Source organism: Notolepis coatsorum (genome assembly GCF_963971535.1).
Source record: "Notolepis coatsorum genome assembly, chromosome: 7".
NCBI lineage: Eukaryota > Metazoa > Chordata > Actinopteri > Aulopiformes > Paralepididae > Notolepis > Notolepis coatsorum.
In genome coordinates, this window is record NC_140171.1 from 139355168 (window position 1) to 139375167 (window position 20000).

The 20000-nt window shown below is 48.4% G+C and overlaps 1 protein-coding gene across 1 annotated transcript in view; it reads left to right on the forward strand.

Moving 5' to 3' along the window:
• Positions 1 to 20000, forward strand: part of LOC311231778 (PDZ and LIM domain protein 3-like) — a gene marked incomplete at its 5' end in the record, with an annotated part of 41258 nt that overhangs the window by 7274 nt on the left and 13984 nt on the right. The window contains one exon of the mRNA XM_084318406.1: positions 6139 to 6290. Coding sequence (XP_084174532.1) covers positions 6139 to 6290 — 152 coding nt within the window. The remainder of the gene's footprint in view (positions 1 to 6138; positions 6291 to 20000) is intronic.

The following is a 20000-nucleotide window of genomic DNA, read 5'->3' on the forward strand; positions in this document are numbered from 1 at the left end:
TGTGGAGAAACCTCCTGTGTGGTCCCTGTCCCTAAGTGCTCGCGTCCCATCACGTCCAAGGACTACAGGCCGGTGGCTCTAACCTCTCATATAATGAAGACCATGGAGAGGTTAGTCCTGAAGCAACTCCGCCCGGTGATTAAACTCCATCTAGACCCACTCCAGTTCGCCTACCAGCCCCGACTGGGGATAGAGCATGCTGTCATTTACCTGCTGAACCGAGCCTACACGCACCTAGACAAGCCGGGAGCACTGTGAGAGTCATGTTTTTTTTACTTTTTTACTTTTGACACCATACGCCTGGGCTGCTGGATGAGAAGTTGGAGGCTATGGAGGCCCCCCTGGTGTCATGGGTTGTTGACTAGACCACAGTATGTGCGCCTACAGAGCTGTGTGTCGGACAGACTGGTCAGCAACACCGGGGCCCCACAGGGGACAGTCCTCTCTCCCTTCCTCTTCACCAACAACTTCCACTATCGGTCAGAGTCCTGCCACCTTCAGAAGTTTCTGATGACTCTGCGATAGTGGGATGCATTAAGCACGGCGATGAGAGGGAATACTGGGCACTGGTAGTGGACTTCGTCACATGGTGCGATAAAAACCACCTGCAGCTAAATGTGACGAAGACCAGGGAACTGGTTGTGGATCTGGAGAGGAGGAGGAGTACATCTGTGACCCCCATTTCCATCAGGGGAGTCGATGTGGACATGGTTGAGGATTACAAATACCTCAGAGTTCACATCGACAACAAACTGAATGAGGCACTCTACAAGAAGGGCCAGAGCCGACTCTACTTCTCAGAAGGCTGAGATCCTTCAATGTTTGTACAAGGATGTTGAGGATGTTCTACGAGTCGGTGGTGGCGGGCGCCTTCTTGTACGCTGTGACCTGCTGGGGCAGCGGACTGAGAGCAGGGGACACAAACAGGCTGGTTGGGGTGGAGCTGGACTCTCTAGTGGTGGTGGCGGAGAGGAGGAGCCTTGCTAAGCTCCATGCCGTCAGGGAAAACCTCTCCCACCCACTATACACAGACTTGGCTGACAGGAGGAGCACGTTCAGTGCTAGACTAACACTCCAAAAATGTAGCACTGAACGGCACAGGAGTCCTTCATTCCGACAGCCATCAGACTTTACAATGTATCTCTGTGCCTCACTGCATCACTGAGCACAGAGGGACAGAGTGACAGTACCACCTTCCTGGACTTTTACATTTAAAACAACATTGTCAATATTATACTTACTGTACACTTAATGTAGATCTCTGTATTTTTTACTGTATATTTTACATCAGATTGTACATACATAACAGAGGAAATGTGAATGTGAAATGTGAATCTCGGACTGTAGTTTATTATTATTATGTTATTCTTAGGCTTATTTTATTCCTTATTCTTAGGCAATTTTTTGTTATTCTTATTCTGATTTGTTTTGTCTACCTAAATGTTTACTGTGAGCGATTTGTAGTGCCAAATTTCCTTCGGGGATGATTAAAGTATTCTATTCTATTCTATTCTATTCTATTCTACTCTCACTGCGCTCCCGTTAGCCTACGTTCGCCCACCCTGTTACGCCAGGGTTGTACGGGTAACGTGTCTATATTTTACGCCGCCGCCGTCGGGAAGGATAGATGTGTGAAGCGCCGGCTCTCGATCATAATCTCACACCTGTTGTGTCAGCGGACACTCACTGGTCTATAGAGAGGAGTGATGAAAGAAGATTGGAATGGGTTAAAAACAACAGGAATGGAAGATGGAGGGAGGCAGGGAGAGAGGGATCAGGGAGGGAGTGAAAGATATGAGGAAGGGGGGGGGGTAGAAACACAAGGCGGGACAGGTTGCAGTAAGGCAGTAAGACGTACAGTGTGTAGAGGAGAAGCGTAGAGAGAGGAAAAGAGGGAAGGATGTAACAACTCAGTAATACATGCATTGCTGTGGGATTTGTAATGGATCTTAATGGCTTCTTGCTGTTTCTGTGATGGTACCAGAACTTCTCACAAGCTGAGCACGTGCTGTGTCTTACTTCCACTACCATTTTAGAAACGCATCAGCATGTTTCTTTTTTGTAAACTATAAGACAAGCATGCTATTTATACTCCTGCCCTTGACCAAGGCAGCTGGAGAATAGAGGGATACCCTTGTCAGTCTTGGAATGTTTGGTGTCTAATGTAATGTAATCGATACAGCAGAAAAAGTGTAACAATACAGAATTATACTGTAGTTGACCCAAAAAAAAGCCAAAAAGCCAAAGCCAAGGATCTGATCCAAGGACCCATGTTGGGGGAGTCAGGTAATAAACCGGGGGATTGAAGACAGTGAGGCACGAGTCGTCTAAGAAAAATGCCTGAATGTAAATCACGGCTCCCTTTTTGACAGTATGATGCATCCCCCAAACTCTCTCATCCACAGTTATTTATAGGCAGACGACCTAACTCTGGCTTCCATGCTTCCTTGCGAGAGCTACAATGTGCTTTAAAGTTCAAGTTGCATCTGTGCTGTAATGGAATAAGGCCGCGTCCACAGCGATGTCTATGTGGGGAATGTACCGGTTTGGTTTGAAGTGGAAAAACACAGGCTATACCCACTGGAGTTACCATGTCTTCATCATAAGACCCTGCATGTTATTGGGACCACGTATAAAACTTGATCACTTCCTGACACCGGCAGCAGCAACACATCATCCATCTGGATTCCATCAACTGGCGGGAAGTAGCACATGTTTACAGTACTGAGAGAGAGCTGGTCAGTTTACATGAAAGCACACAACGTAACGTCGGTACAGGGAGCCTTGATGTTGCATTAATGGAGAATAGGCTGTGTTGTACAAGGCACGTGCACGTGAGTGGCACATGCACACAAGTGCATGTACGCAGGGGTGTAAAAAGTACTCAGAATTATACTTAAGTGAAAGTATGGGTACCGTCTCAAAATCGTACTCAAGTAAACGTCAGAGTATCTGGCTAAAAACACACTTGAGTAAAAGTCCATTTAAGTACTTTTAAATGTACTTAAGTACTAAAAAGTAAAAGTAAAAACCTTTTTTCTGACTGTCTATTCTTCTGATAGCAGGTGTTTAATCAAAGATCCCCGCTTTCTAGTCTTGCACGAGGACCAATCAGCAGGGGTATGGGCGGGTTAATTTTCCATTGATTGGGATTTGATTGGCTGTTTTTAAATAAAGAGCGGCCGCAGGATTAATAACGTTAACGTTAGTTCGGTCAGAGAAACAAATATACTAGATGCGAGATTTGTACTTTGTACTTTGTAGGTCTGCATTTTAAATGTAAGGAGTAAAAAGTATGGTTTTTTTCTCTGAAATGTAATTGAGTAAAAGTACAAGTATACAAACCTAATAGTAAAGTACAAATCCCCAAAAACAGTACTTACAGTAAGTATTGTAACGAAGTACAATTACTCAAGTACTTTACACCCCTGCATGTACGCACACATACAGTATGTAGACACACACACACACACACACACACACACACACACACACACACACACACACACACACACACACACACACACATGCTCACATACACTCATACATATTATAGACAATCCTACATAGACGACTGGGTAGTGTAGAGGGGGGGGAAAGCACTTGCCTGGGTTAAATTCCTGGTTGTGTACCTCCGACTTGGTCAGACGCTCCAACGACCCCAGACCGACAGAGTGTAGTGCGACAACCAGGACCGTGACGCACACGGGGAATTGACATGGTGACTAAATTGGGGAGACAATGGGAGAATAAGAAAAAAAGACAATCATACATACATTCTGTAGAAATACAATGAAAGCAGAGGATAACAAAAATGGTCAAATATTGTAAAAATCTAACTTCATAGTCAAGTATCAAATACAGTGCTACATATACGTATTTGGACACCATCACATGTGTTGCCTCCATACTCTCATTGTTTTGAGATGCATTAACTGATGAATGACTATGAGATTAAAGTGCATGTTCTACTCACTTTATGTGATCAAACAAGATACACTTGGGGTTTTACAGATTGTGCAGGATGAGTTAATATGTGATTGTAGACATATGAAAGATGACAATATATAATGTTAATATGAAACATATACACAGGAGGAGTGCAACATGCTGCACTACTTTCTTTCCCATCATGCAGTGGGAGGATATTGTGGTCCTGATTAACAGCTGGGCCACAGCACGGTAGTCGTAAAAAAAACGACCTGAACCTTTTTCTCTGATGGTGGTCTATTGAATAAGTAGTGGGCAGTATGTGCAGGCAGGCTATAATTGACCTATCTGGTTGGTCCGAGGGAAGCGACAGTTGTGTTTGGAGGATCAAGAAAAGAGGGCGGGGTTTCAGGTCAATAATGTTCCTAATCCACTTCCTGACTCTGTGCAGTTAGTACAGGACCTGGAAGGACTGATTGATTGATTGATTGAAAACTTTAATTAACAGATTGCAGAATGGGTACAATACAGTACAGCTCCATACACACAATTGTTAAGGGGATGCAGACCAGAGAAAGACTTTCGTCTTGTTTACATCAGGGTCCCCCATTTTCAATTCATAATGAAAGGAAGGAAGGTGTCTCTCTCAAAATGAGCAAGTGTAGCGTTGTCCTGAATTATGACACAAAGCCATTTGAAGTTCTCCCAACAGGAGCCCTGTTGTCGTTGGTGTTGGGGCCATACAGTCTGGTATAGCAGGCAGAGATGAGGTGCTAGTGATGGAGAACAGGCTGACAGAATACTGGGCCTAACAGTGTGCCTTATTTATACTGTAGGCAGGGGGATGATGGAGGAGACAAGAGGTTGTCTGGGTGAGTGAGTGAGTGAGAGAGAGAGAGAGAGAGAGAGAGAGAGAGAGAGAGAGAGAGAGAGAGAGAGAGAGAGAGAGAGAGAGAGAGAGAGAGAGAGAGAGAGAGAGAGAGAGAGAGAGAGAGAGAGAGAAGGAGGAAGTTGTAGGCTACAAACAGATAAAGCATGAGGAGATGGATGATGGGAGAGACAGATAGCATGTCTTGCTGATGAAATAAGGAAGGTGTCCTCCGTTATCCTGGCACAGGTCACAGCATGGAGGGAGACACATCATGTGGCTGCCCCCACTACTGACAAATCATTTTAAAGCGGAACATTGACAGATTTGCACCCTGTGGCCGTTCGTGGTAACTGCAAGTGTAAGAGAAAGAGAAAGGCATTTTTTTTTTTTTTTATAATAATCTAAAACAGTTCTTCAAGAAAGGTACCTGCTTTGCACTGTTTTACATTTGTATCTGTGTGTCTGTGTGTCTGGTCGTTGTTGTTGCGAGGGTTTTCTCTTGGTTCAGCTGAACTTCAGCTCGTTAACCCTTTCACTACCACACTACAGAAGGTTAACCCTTTCACTACCACACTACAGAAGGTTAACCCTTTCACTACCACACCACAGAAGGTTAACCCTTTCACTAGCACACTACAGAAGGTTAACCTTTCACTACCACACTACAGACAGTGAACTGTGGTAGTGAAAGGGCTAAAGAAGCTATATCTTGTAATGAAAAGGTTCCATAGTGTAGGTTTAATGAAAGAAAAATAAGAAACAGCCTTCTTTACAGTCTGAGCCTTACACTATGTAAATAAAGTACTAATCGACCACAGGAAAAAGGTACATAATGTAAATTAACTTTTTAAGTTTTCAGAAAACGTTTAAGTTCCCCTGCTGGGGATCGAACACTAACCCTAACTTTATGTCTTCTTAACCATAATCAAACTAACCTCAACTCTAACTATAAAATAAAAACGGTTTGGTTTGTTATAAATGTCAGAGATGCATAATACTTATAATGGACTTTCATATGAAAATAATTTCAACATGTCCAAGCATCCTGAATCATAGCCACGTTAATAACGTTTGTAATAAACCAAACCATTATTAAATGGTTGAAAATTGCTATGGTTATTTCAATAGCACATGCACCATAGACATTCATGTTATGTGTGGGCGTGCTGCCTGTGACAAGATGGCCGCCGGTGAACTACGCTGGATACTCCGCCTTGCACCATCTAGTTATATATTATCTATGGTCTTATCACCCACAGTCTACACTAGAGTTCAGAGCAGGTTACTTGTCTCTCATCCCATCCCATCCTCTCCCTCTTCCTCCTCCTCCTCATCAGATCACTCCGGGCAGCAAGGCCTCCGGGGCCAACCTGTGTGCGGGGGACGTTGTGGTGGCCATCGAGGGGGCCCCCGCTGCGGACATGCTGCACAGCGACGCCCAGAACAAGATCAAGGAGGCCACCACGCGACTCTGTCTGACCGTCGAGAGGTTGTGCCCCCACACACGCAACATGACACACGTACCTACACCTGCTGTTCTGCTGTAATAATAATAATAATAATAATAATAATAATAATAATAATAATAATAATAATAATAATAATAATAATAATAATAATAATAATAATAAACTTTATTTGCACCTTTTGTGAGGTTTTGCCCGCTGCTCACTACCTTTTCTCTGTCTTCTTTAAGCCTACTGTTAGGAATTCCCTATTCTCTGTCTTCTTTAAGCCTACTGTTAGGAATTCCCTACTCACTCTCTCTAGCCCCCACCCTCTCGTTCCTTACCCTTAGTGGCCACACCTGTTTGATATTCTATTATCTCTCGCACCTGTGGTGGCAGGCTAATTAGTCCCCCTGTGGGCTTTAAATACCAGGGCGCTTCCCCTCGTTTTGGCGTGGGGTCGTGTTGTATACTTGCCGAGTCATATTCTCTAAACATCTAGACTCTTTCGGGAGATCCTCTGTCTGCCTATGCTGTTCCATTCTCCGGCGTCGAGATGTTTGCTCCAGCCTTCGCCTGCTGTCGCCGTTGCCTGAGAGTGGGACTGGTCTGCGCTCCCTAGACTTCCACGGGAGGCATCCCAGTCATCCACTTCAGACCCCCCGCGCAGCTGTCGTCCTGACGCACATCCAGACCAGCGCAGACGCTCTCCAGTCCACAGCGCGCAACGCGCATCTTCCAAGGACGCTCGAGCTTGGCACGCTCTCCAGACCAGCGCGCAACGCGCATCTTCCAGACCTTCGAGCTTGGCACGCTCCTCCGTACCAGCGCGCAACGCGCATCTTCCAAGGACGCTCGAGCTTGGCACGCTCTCCAGACCAGCGCGCAACGCGCATCTTCCAAGGACGCTCGAGCTTGGCACGCTCTCCAGACCAGCGCGCAACGCGCATCTTCCAGACCTTCGAGCTTGGCACGCTCCTCCGTACCAGCGCGCAACGCGCATCTTCCAAGGACGCTCGAGCTTGGCACGCTCTCCAGACCAGCGCGCAACGCGCATCTTCCAGACCTTCGAGCTTGGCACACTCCTCCTGGCAGACGCACCCCGATGCGTCTCTCTGTTCCGACGCGCACACCAAGGTGTGGCGCGCCACTCTGTTCCTCGGCTCCGACAGTGGCTACCCGGTGGACGACATCCTCGCCACCGCCACTGTTCCAGCTCCCTGTTCCGACGCGCACACCAAGGTGTGGCGCGCACTCTGTTCCTCGGCTCCGACAGTGGCTACCCGGTGGACGACATCCTCGCCACCGCCACTGTTCCAGCTCCCTGTTCCGACGCGCACACCAAGGTGTGGCGCGCACTCTGTTCCTCGGCTCCGACAGTGGCTACCCGGTGGACGACATCCTCGCCACCGCCACTGTTCCAGCTCCCTGTTCCGACGCGCACACCAAGGTGTGGCGCGCACTCTGTTCCTCGGCTCCGACAGCGGCTACCTGGTGGACGATGCCCTCGTCACCGCCACTGTTCCAGCACTCTGTTCCTCGGCTCCGACAGCGGCTACCCGGTGGACGATGCCCTCGTCACCGCCACTGTTCCAGCACTCTCTCCCTCGGCTCGGACAGCCAGCCGCCCCGGTGGCGATGCCTTCGTTCCCGTTGCTGTCCCCGTACCTTTACGCATACGCCTGGGTGAGTTTTGATTGTGATGTCACTCACTCAGCGTAGTGCCCTTGCCCCCGTTCCCGCTGCTGTCCCCGTACCTTTACGCATACGCCTGGGTGAGTTTTGATTGTGATGTCACTCACTCAGCGTAGTGCCCTTGCCCCCGTTCCCGCTGCTGTTCCTGTACCTTTACGCATACGCCTGGGTGAGTTTTGATTGTGATGTCACTCTCCCAGCGTATTGCCTCTGTTAGTTAGTTGGACATTTCATCTCCCAGCGTATTCCCTCTGTTAGTTAGTTTGGACATTTCATCTCCCAGCGTAATGCCTCTGTTTTTTGGTTCTCACTTAGAATAGTATTTTTGGACTTTACATCTCCCCCTGTGTGTTTGTCACACGAAGATATTATTACTTTGTTCACTTTGTTATTTGGACTGTTCTGCACCTGCTCTGTTTTTTCCCTTTTGTGCATTAACTCTCTCCTCTGTCCTGCAGAGCGGCCCAGATGTTTTCCCACCAGTCCTCCCAGTTCCTCCCTGTTTCCCAGCCCGCCTCCGCGGGCCTCAGTCCCCTCTGTTCCCTAGTTCTCCCCTTTCTAGTTCCACCTAGTTCCTGTTCCCTAGTTCTCCCCTTTCTAGTTCCACCTAGTTCCTGTTCCCTAGTTCTCCCCTTTCTAGTTCCACCTAGTTCCTGGTCCCAAGTTCTCCCCTTCTAGTTCCACCTAGTTCCTGTTCCCTAGTTCTCCCCTTTCTAGTTCCACCTAGTTCCTGTTCCCTAGTTCTCCCCTTTCTAGTTCCACCTAGTTCCTGGTCCCAAGTTCTCCCCTTCTAGTTCCACCTAGTTCCTGTTCCCTAGTTCTCCCCTTTCTAGTTCCACCTAGTTCCTGGTCCCAAGTTCTCCCCTTCTAGTTCCACCTAGTTCCTTGTCCCTAGTTCCCCTAGTCCCCGTTTCTCCTGTTTCCCTAGCTCTCCTAGTCCCTAGTCCTCTCTCCCAAGTTCTCCTTGTCCCTGGTTACCTAGTCTCTAGTTCCTCTGTCCCAAGGCGTTCCCTTAACCTTCCCTTAGGCGTTCCCTTACTTTCCCTTAGTGTTCCCTTTTCCTGCCCGCCTCTTAAAGGCACCTTCCTTCCCCTCATATTATATTCCTGTATTTGTGATTCTCCCTTAAAGGGACAGTGCCCTTTTCCCTGTATTTCCCTGTTGTTCAATAAATATCTGTTTCTTGGCAAACCATCATACCTGTCTTGTGTTGTGCGATTGGGGTCGGTTACAAACCATAACAGTACGACCCCACCAAATCGACGACCCCAGCCAGCACAGACGGTGTATGTTGAGTTTGCCTTTTTTTTTCTTGTTCCCTCTAGCTCCCCTGTTAGCCCTGTTAGCTCCCCTGTTAGCTTGTTAATCTCCCCTCTAGCTTCCCTGTTAGCCCAGTTTAGCTTCCTTGTTAGTCCTGTTTAGCTCCCTTGTTAGCCTGTTTCTCCCCTGTTTAGCTTGTTAGTCTCCCCGGTTAGCTCCCCTGGTTGCTTCCCGTTTTGCCCTGTTTGACCCCCCTGTAGCTAGCCATGCCCTGGCGGCTAACCCAGTCCCTCTGCATGGCCCCGGTCTGCTAGCTTGGCCCCGGCTGTTAGCACAGCCTCTATGTTAAATGCAGCCTTGCAGCTGGCATAGGCCCTGTAGCTAGCCAGGCCCAAGCAGCTAACCCGGTCCCTCTGCATGGCCTCCACTTTTTTGTGTAGTTTTTCCCACTGCTAGGACTGCCCTTTCAGCTAGCAAGGTCAGTTTATCTCACACAGCTAGGACTGTCCTTCCAGCTAGCTTGTGCTCTCATGCTGGTCCAGCCCTGTCTGCCAGCCTAGCTCCGGCAGCTAGCGCAGCCTCTATGTTGATGTAGCAGTACAGCTAGCATAGGCCCTGTAGCTATCAGTGCCCTGGCAGCTACCCTTTCCCTCTGCTAGCCTGGCTCCGGCAGCTTGCGCAGCCTCTATGTTGATGTAGCAGTACAGCTAGCATAGGCCCTGTAGCTATCAGTGCCCTGGCAGCTAACCTTCCCTCTGCTAGCCCTTTCCCGGTGCTTCCATGGTTACCCCTTAGCTACCCTGCTTGCCCCTCAGTTCCTCTAGACCAGTTGCTCTAGACCAGTTCTCTAGACCCAGTTCCTCTAGACCAGTTCCTCTAGACCAGTTCTCTAGACCAGTTCTCTAAACCAGTTCTCTAGACCAGTTCTCTTGCCCAGTTCGCTAGACTAGTTCTCTAGACCCAGTTCCTCTAGACCAGTTGCCCCTCTGCTACCCTAGTTACCCCTCGGCGACCCTGTTTCTTTTGCTAGCCCCACTCTTGTGGTGGCTTCCCCTACTGGCTTGGCCAGTGCCTTTGTTTTTGTCTTGTTTTGCCCCCTGCCACTCTGTCTGTATTTGTTTTGGGTCGCCGGGTGGCTCCCGTTGGAGGGGGGGATACTGTGAGGTTTTGCCCGCTGCTCACTACCTTTTCTCTGTCTTCTTTAAGCCTACTGTTAGGAATTCCCTATTCTCTGTCTTCTTTAAGCCTACTGTTAGGAATTCCCTACTCACTCTCTCTAGCCCCCACCCTCTCGTTCCTTACCCTTAGTGGCCACACCTGTTTGATATTCTATTATCTCTCGCACCTGTGGTGGCAGGCTAATTAGTCCCCCTGTGGGCTTTAAATACCAGGGCGCTTCCCCTCGTTTTGGCGTGGGGTCGTGTTGTATACTTGCCGAGTCATATTCTCTAAACATCTAGACTCTTTCGGGAGATCCTCTGTCTGCCTATGCTGTTCCATTCTCCGGCGTCGAGATGTTTGCTCCAGCCTTCGCCTGCTGTCGCCGTTGCCTGAGAGTGGGACTGGTCTGCGCTCCCTAGACTTCCACGGGAGGCATCCCAGTCATCCACTTCAGACCCCCCGCGCAGCTGTCGTCCTGACGCACATCCAGACCAGCGCAGACGCTCTCCAGTCCACAGCGCGCAACGCGCATCTTCCAAGGACGCTCGAGCTTGGCACGCTCTCCAGACCAGCGCGCAACGCGCATCTTCCAGACCTTCGAGCTTGGCACGCTCCTCCGTACCAGCGCGCAACGCGCATCTTCCAAGGACGCTCGAGCTTGGCACGCTCTCCAGACCAGCGCGCAACGCGCATCTTCCAAGGACGCTCGAGCTTGGCACGCTCTCCAGACCAGCGCGCAACGCGCATCTTCCAGACCTTCGAGCTTGGCACGCTCCTCCGTACCAGCGCGCAACACGCATCTTCCAAGGACGCTCGAGCTTGGCACGCTCTCCAGACCAGCGCGCAACGCGCATCTTCCAGACCTTCGAGCTTGGCACACTCCTCCTGGCAGACGCACCCCGATGCGTCTCTCTGTTCCGACGCGCACACCAAGGTGTGGCGCGCCACTCTGTTCCTCGGCTCCGACAGTGGCTACCCGGTGGACGACATCCTCGCCACCGCCACTGTTCCAGCTCCCTGTTCCGACGCGCACACCAAGGTGTGGCGCGCACTCTGTTCCTCGGCTCCGACAGTGGCTACCCGGTGGACGACATCCTCGCCACCGCCACTGTTCCAGCTCCCTGTTCCGACGCGCACACCAAGGTGTGGCGCGCACTCTGTTCCTCGGCTCCGACAGTGGCTACCCGGTGGACGACATCCTCGCCACCGCCACTGTTCCAGCTCCCTGTTCCGACGCGCACACCAAGGTGTGGCGCGCACTCTGTTCCTCGGCTCCGACAGCGGCTACCCGGTGGACGATGCCCTCGTCACCGCCACTGTTCCAGCACTCTGTTCCTCGGCTCCGACAGCGGCTACCCGGTGGACGATGCCCTCGTCACCGCCACTGTTCCAGCACTCTCTCCCTCGGCTCGGACAGCCAGCCGCCCCGGTGGCGATGCCTTCGTTCCCGTTGCTGTCCCCGTACCTTTACGCATACGCCTGGGTGAGTTTTGATTGTGATGTCACTCACTCAGCGTAGTGCCCTTGCCCCCGTTCCCGCTGCTGTCCCCGTACCTTTACGCATACGCCTGGGTGAGTTTTGATTGTGATGTCACTCACTCAGCGTAGTGCCCTTGCCCCCGTTCCCGCTGCTGTTCCTGTACCTTTACGCATACGCCTGGGTGAGTTTTGATTGTGATGTCACTCTCCCAGCGTATTGCCTCTGTTAGTTAGTTGGACATTTCATCTCCCAGCGTATTCCCTCTGTTAGTTAGTTTGGACATTTCATCTCCCAGCGTAATGCCTCTGTTTTTTGGTTCTCACTTAGAATAGTATTTTTGGACTTTACATCTCCCCCTGTGTGTTTGTCACACGAAGATATTATTACTTTGTTCACTTTGTTATTTGGACTGTTCTGCACCTGCTCTGTTTTTTCCCTTTTGTGCATTAACTCTCTCCTCTGTCCTGCAGAGCGGCCCAGATGTTTTCCCACCAGTCCTCCCAGTTCCTCCCTGTTTCCCAGCCCGCCTCCGCAGGCCTCAGTCCCCTCTGTTCCCTAGTTCTCCCCTTTCTAGTTCCACCTAGTTCCTGTTCCCTAGTTCTCCCCTTTCTAGTTCCACCTAGTTCCTGTTCCCTAGTTCTCCCCTTTCTAGTTCCACCTAGTTCCTGGTCCCAAGTTCTCCCCTTCTAGTTCCACCTAGTTCCTGTTCCCTAGTTCTCCCCTTTCTAGTTCCACCTAGTTCCTGTTCCCTAGTTCTCCCCTTTCTAGTTCCACCTAGTTCCTGGTCCCAAGTTCTCCCCTTCTAGTTCCACCTAGTTCCTGTTCCCTAGTTCTCCCCTTTCTAGTTCCACCTAGTTCCTGGTCCCAAGTTCTCCCCTTCTAGTTCCACCTAGTTCCTTGTCCCTAGTTCCCCTAGTCCCCGTTTCTCCTGTTTCCCTAGCTCTCCTAGTCCCTAGTCCTCTCTCCCAAGTTCTCCTTGTCCCTGGTTACCTAGTCTCTAGTTCCTCTGTCCCAAGGCGTTCCCTTAACCTTCCCTTAGGCGTTCCCTTACTTTCCCTTAGTGTTCCCTTTTCCTGCCCGCCTCTTAAAGGCACCTTCCTTCCCCTCATATTATATTCCTGTATTTGTGATTCTCCCTTAAAGGGACAGTGCCCTTTTCCCTGTATTTCCCTGTTGTTCAATAAATATCTGTTTCTTGGCAAACCATCATACCTGTCTTGTGTTGTGCGATTGGGGTCGGTTACAAACCATAACACCTTTCATACAAGAATTTCAGCTGAAGTGTTTCAAGATTCAAGATTCAAGAGGTTTATTTATCACATACATACCAGGGCATACAGTGAAATGTGGTTGGCCATGCCCGCTTCGATTGTGCAAGAATACAATAGTAAATAAAATAAGTAGAAGATGATAAAGTAGACATAAAATAGACATGATAAAATAGACATGATAAAATAGACATGTTAATAAATCCTGAGATAATTGCAATACAATGTTAAGATACGACTTAAAGGCACTGGGTCCTACGTACACTACTATACAATATACAGTTTTACTTCTATGTCCCTATGCTATACATATGCTATACCCAAAAATGGAGGGTGGGGTTGTGCAAACTGTAACACAAGCCCCTCCCTCAGCGTTCTCTCCATCCACCTCGACATATGGCACTCCTGTAACCACACGTGATGATAATCCCAAAGCGCACCCGCCGCCAACTGGCGCTGGTCTGCCAGGAACCGTAGATAGGAGGCCCGTTGCCAACCCTGGACTCGCCAACCGCGCGAGCAGGGTGTCTCGCGGAGCCGGGATAACGCACCCTGACTCTACCAACGAGGCAATCGCACACAAGGGGGGACCCCGACAGAAACGGCCGGCCTGATACGGGGAGAGCGGCCATCACCCCTGGTGATATAGGTTCCCCCGCTGAGCATCTTCCCGGCATAGACTGCTGAGGACAGCCTGCTCTGCAGCTGGACATGCATGGTGTGTGGTCCTCACACTGCCCGATAGGATTTTGACGTCGGCTGGCCCTAAAGGCCTCTACATGCTACAGCAACTTCAAAGCAACTTCAACACAGCATCGGCACGATTTCAACGCGCTTGTTGCAGAGAGTCTTGTAGACTGTGTTGCGAGGATGTTGTGTACCTGTCTCCAAAATCTAATCTAAACACCTGTTGCGTTGGTATTGCGTAGCAGTGATTGGTTGGTAGTGAATGGGGGCGGGGCTGTCATAGAATAATATTGGTCCGACTCCCGCAGCGAGGAATACCATCCGCCATTGTTGTAGCCAGCAAGCTATGCTATCAATATTAGCTAAATAATTAGCGTCATAACTGGCCTTTTTCTGAAAACCCAAGCACATATTGTTCCATAGCATACGCGTTCAGTTGATCATGACAAATCCTCTCTTACCTTGACGATTAAAAAGCCTCCATAATTTAGTAAATAAAGCTGTAGCCAGCCAGCTAGCATTGGTGCTATTCAAAATGCTATCCACATTAGCTACATAGCTAACCAACTAAATACAATGGTATCCTGAGGTAATGTTAAATACAACGTTTGCTAGTCGAAATGACTGGACACACACAGGGACAAGTTAAACATCAATCAATTAATTTATTCCAACAGGTAGTTTGAGCTGCATGTGAGCCGGTCTTTCTCTCCTCTCCATTGGAAACTAATGAAGTTACGTTAAAAAGCACAGAACCGGCTGACAAAAGTTAAGCTGCTAGCAACAGACACTATAATACTTCCGGTCGGGGATTTCAAAATAAAAGAGCGACGACTAAAAGCACCGGAAATACGTTTATTTTGTACATTATCTAACGTTAACACGAACCTAAACTAACTTTAGATTAGTTTAGGTTCGTGTAACGTTAGATATTGTAAAAAATAAACGTATTTACGGTGCTTTTAGACTCGCTCTTTTATTTTGAAACCCCCCGTCCGGAAGTAAAAATGATGCTTATTTTTCTGCTTGTTATCAATGGGTTGGTTGAGAAGGGAAGCGTCATCTATCTAGGGAACCTAGCTACCTAGCTACCTAGCTAGTACAATGTTACATAGGCTGCGCGTTGATTTTGCAGAAGCATAAAGGTAGAGTGTCTGCAACACCGTTGCTTTGTCGATGTTGTGGTGCAGTTGCTTTGAAGTTGCTGTAGCATGTAGAGGCCTTAAGGCCCCACCACCCGAAACCATTTTGGACAGAAAAGCTGCCAATTGAGCAATGTTATTGGTTGCTGCTAAATTCCGTCCTGCGGCGGTATAAGCTTCATCAGCCCACTCAGCCACCTGCCGGGCCGACTCGCCCTCTGGCGTCGGCTTCCGGGTGGGATACCGTTCAACCATGCCAGGGCAAAGGACCGATGCCCTGTCTTCAGCCCATCCACCCGTATAAAGGGTAAATAAGCCTCAGCAAAACCCCCCACATTAGACACCGATTGACCTTCAGCAATGAAAGAGGAGGGAAGAGTGGCGACAACCCCGCCGGGGTACATGGGGAACGGCGCCCCAACATTGTAGCATTAGCATTAGCTGCGCGCTAGGATACTTGGAAAAACATCCAAAAGAGAGTCATGACGACCATGTTTTCCCAAATATCCCGCCCCCTGCGCCAATACATCACTCGGTCGTCTCACAAGACAACAAGCAGTATTACTCATGCTAGTATCAATGCCTGATAGGGCAGGCCCTACCTGTGCGCGACTTAGCTTGACTGCTAACCGTCGCGCGATGTCCCTCGGTCCGCTGTCACGAGACGAGGAAAACACAGGACAGGACCGCCGCGCTGTTAGGATGTGCCGAGAAGGTTCCGGGGGCCGGCGAACTTCTGGTGAATTCCCAACATTGTGTAATTTTTCTTTACGCTTCATAACAATCTCCAGTTCAAGAAGTGCACTTGAGCTGCTTCCACTTGGAAACGAAATGAGGAAGGGTGTAGGCGTGACCACTTCCGCAGTGGCGATTCTAGGATTTTTTTAGCAGGGGGACACACACAAACACACTCGCGCACACACACACTGAGTAGCACCGTGTCAGAGCATCGGCGAAACGAAACCACAAGTGACAAGCCTACGCATTTTTAAGTAGGTATACAGTGAAATGTGGTTGGCAACTATCACCATTGCCATCAATAAATATATGATAGCCATATAATAAATATACGAGGCTGGGCTTAACAAGTCAAAGTATTCTTAATAATAATAGCCCGAGGCTGGGCTTAACAAGTCAACATTTTTTTTTTTTTATCTTTTCCCCCCTCCTTTTTCCTCCGATTTTCTCCCATCCCAATGTTAGTCGTTATGCCAATTCCCAATCCCCTTCCTGGTCGCTGCGCACTTACCCCCCACAGTCGGTCTGGGAGAGTGGAGGCTATCACGTGCTTCCTCCGACACACCAATCAACCGCTTCTTTTCACCTGGCAGCGCAGACTCTCACTGAGAGGGTGTAACGTGTGGAAGGATCAGACTACCCCCCTTAGATCCTATCCGCGCTGAGCAGGCGCCCCGACTGAACTGTAGGAGTCGCTGTTTACAACAACCCGGACCCACCCCGCCAGCTTTCCCACCCTCTAATACAGCCAATTGTATTAGTGTGAACGGCCAGCCAAGCTGGTGACAACGCCGGAGCTGTGAGCTGGATTCGAACAGGCGAATCCAGCGTCTCCGGTGTAGGTGACGAACGCAATCTCCGCTACGCCACCTGACCGCCCCTAGTCAAAAGTATTCTTAATAAATTATAGTCCGAGGCTGGCCTTAACAAGTCAAAGTATTCTTAATAATAAATTATAGCCAGAGGCTGGGCTTAACAAGTCAAAGCATTATTAACCCTTTACCGGCCAAGTAATCATTTTTGGCCACTTCCCCATACAATATATTTAGCCAGGTGGGAGAGGGGGGATCTTTAATCTATGAAAAAAACTTCTTCCAGCCAATCAGCACAGGTCAGGCTATGACACAAATATTGTCACCATCCCATCTCACCAATCAGGATAGACCCTGGGGATCTGCAACTTCCTTCTTTTCACCACAGCAAAGAAAATCTAATTTTTGCACCTGCTTCTACTCTTCAAAATCCATTATTTCCTCAACAAGTCATGGTGAATTGATAACATTTACTAATTTTTGCAGTTGAACAATCATTGTAAAGGATGGGATAGGTGGTTTTTGCATAGGATTGGTGAAATCAGGATTTGTTGTTAGCTAAAAAGTGGTGAAGCCATAAATGATCATATGTCCCTTCAGGTGAATTGACATAGTGTCCATTTTTAGACATATGCCTGATGCATCTAGTCAGTCACACTTAGGGTATTACTACTACCATGTAGTGCCATGTAGTACCCTGTAGTACCATGTAGTACCATGTAGTACCCTGTATTGCCATGTACCCTGTAGTACCATGTATTGCCATGTAGTACCCTGTAGTACCCTGTAGTACCATGTAGTGCCATGTAGTACCCTGTAGTACCATGTAGTGCCATGTAGTACCCTGTATTGCCATGTACCCTGTAGTACCATGTATTGCCATGTAGTACCCTGTAGTGCCATGTAGTACCCTGTAGTACCCTGTAGTACCATGTAGTACCCTGTATTTCCCTGTGTAGTACCCTGTAGTACCCTGTAGTACCATGTAGTATCATGTAGTATCATGTAGTATCATGTAGTATCATGTAGTACCCTGTAGTACCCTGTAGTACCATGTAGTATCATATAGTACCATGTATTACCCTGTAGTACCATGTAGTACCATGTACAGTAGTATCATGTAGTACCCTGTAGTACCATGTAGTACCATGTAGTTATATATGGTACTAGTTTATAGGTTTGTCCGCTATTCTTCTTTTGGGCCTTTATCGGCTACTGTTGCCATGGCAAGGCAAATTCAAGAAAACTCCCAATACATTTTATTATTTATTTTATGTTATGAATCAGCCTGCCAAGTTTCATAGATATGCCCCCCTAAGGAAAAATATGCCCCATAGCCCCCACATTTTTAGGGTACCGGTCGAGTGCCTGTTCACAGACACTTCGGTTAACCTTAATTTACAGGGGGATTTTTTTTTTTTTTTGTAGATAACGTTTGAAATAGCACCAAAATAACATTCTAGAGTTGAAATTGTGAATTTCCAGGTATTTCAAGAAGTGACCGGTAAAGGGTTAATAATAATAAGGGCCAAGGCTGGCTTAAATTAAACATTATGACTTACCATTCTTGTCCACGTCCTCCTGATGTGTGTATGTCCCTCCGCCTCGGTCTCACCTTGACGTTGAATCAACCACGCCACGCGGGCACTTCTCTATGGTTCCATATGGAAACGTCCGTCCTGGCGGTGCCCGTCCGGTATAACGTTGATTCCAAAAAGGATGTCCCAGTTATTGATCGCCATCTGGTAGATCGATATGTCCATGGGCTGATGCTATATTCCTTTACTGCATACTGAATTCAGCATTGCAATAACTAAGTATTCCATGGGGCTGGGGGCAGCCCTGGTGCTGCTAGCTTCTTCCCCCCACGAGGCCCTGCTGTGGCTGTGGCTGCTTCGGTCTGGTCGCTGTTTTTTGTGATACATTTATCCAACGAACCTCTCATCGAGTTATTGAACACTTCTTTTTTCTTTGCCTTCTTTCGTTGTAAATTCCCAGAGCCAAATTTCCACCCTTTATCGCGTTCTCTCGTCGACATTGTGTTAAAAAAAAATTAGCACCACTCTGACTCAGTCATCCACCTTACTCTACACACCTGTGAGTGACCACCACTGCCACCAGTCCACGTGCCAGCGCTTAATGGCAGCTTTTTATATGCGCGCCGCTTCAGATAGATGACGCACGCATCACGCTGCCTGTCGCAGGCATAGTGAGGAGTCTAATGTGAAATATATAAGCATGGATGTAAGTCACATTAGACACCTGTAAGCAAAACTAGATTTTCGGTCTGTGATGGAAAGTGATTGTTAACATTATATTTATATTTATTTTTATATAATAAAAAAAAAAAAATAATCTGGGGTGGCACCTCAGGGGCACCTGAGATTTCAGGGGGGGCACGTGCCCCTGGTGCCCCAGTGGTAAAATCGCCACTGCACTTCCGGCGTCATATAGAGAGACGCATGGGAGTGGCGTGGTCACGTGCAAGTGGGTGCATTTGTTTTTGTTTCTCGTGCACGCTAGGTGCGTGGAGATAAGGGGTTATCTCAGTAGCAGAGCGAGACGCGATGGCCAGTTGAAATGTAACCATGAGGCCTGACATTCCTGGCCTTTGATTCATACTACTGCACACATGCATGAACACACACACACATACTCATCCTGGCTACACACACACACATGCAGGTGCACCCACACACACACACACACACACACACGTCACACACACACACACACACACACACACACACACACACACACACACACACACACACACACACACACACACATACACACACACACACACACACACACACACACACACACACACACACACACACACACACACACACACACACACACACACACACACACACACATATAATTCAGCACACACACACACACACACACACACACACACACACACACACACACACACACACACACACACACACACACACACACACACACACACACACACACACACACACACACATATAATTCAGCACACACACACACACACACACACACACACACACACACACACACACACACACACACACACACACACACACACACACACACACACACACACACACACACCAACAATCTAATTTTGAAGGAATCCAGAAACTAAAGAAACATTTGTGTGAAGCAGCTGCTGTGTGTGAAACATTTGACCTCCATCAGTCCACCCACAGCCTTGTTGGGCTGACTTAACCCTTTCACTGCCACAGGACAGAAGGTTAACCCTTTACTATCACACAACCGACGGTCTGTGAGTTGTTGCGGTGAAAGGGTTAAACGTTTTGGTAGTGCAGCAGTGAAAGGGTTAAAGGGGAACTATGACATTTAGTGGTCTATGACAGTCCAAACGTATTACGTGAACACAAACAACTCTCTCAGAACCAAAAAACTAGATGGCATAGATACAAGAACCCAGACCAAGAACCTAAAGAAAACTATTCTGTATAGGGCCATTGGCTTCTGGAAGTTTCTTCCCAACCAT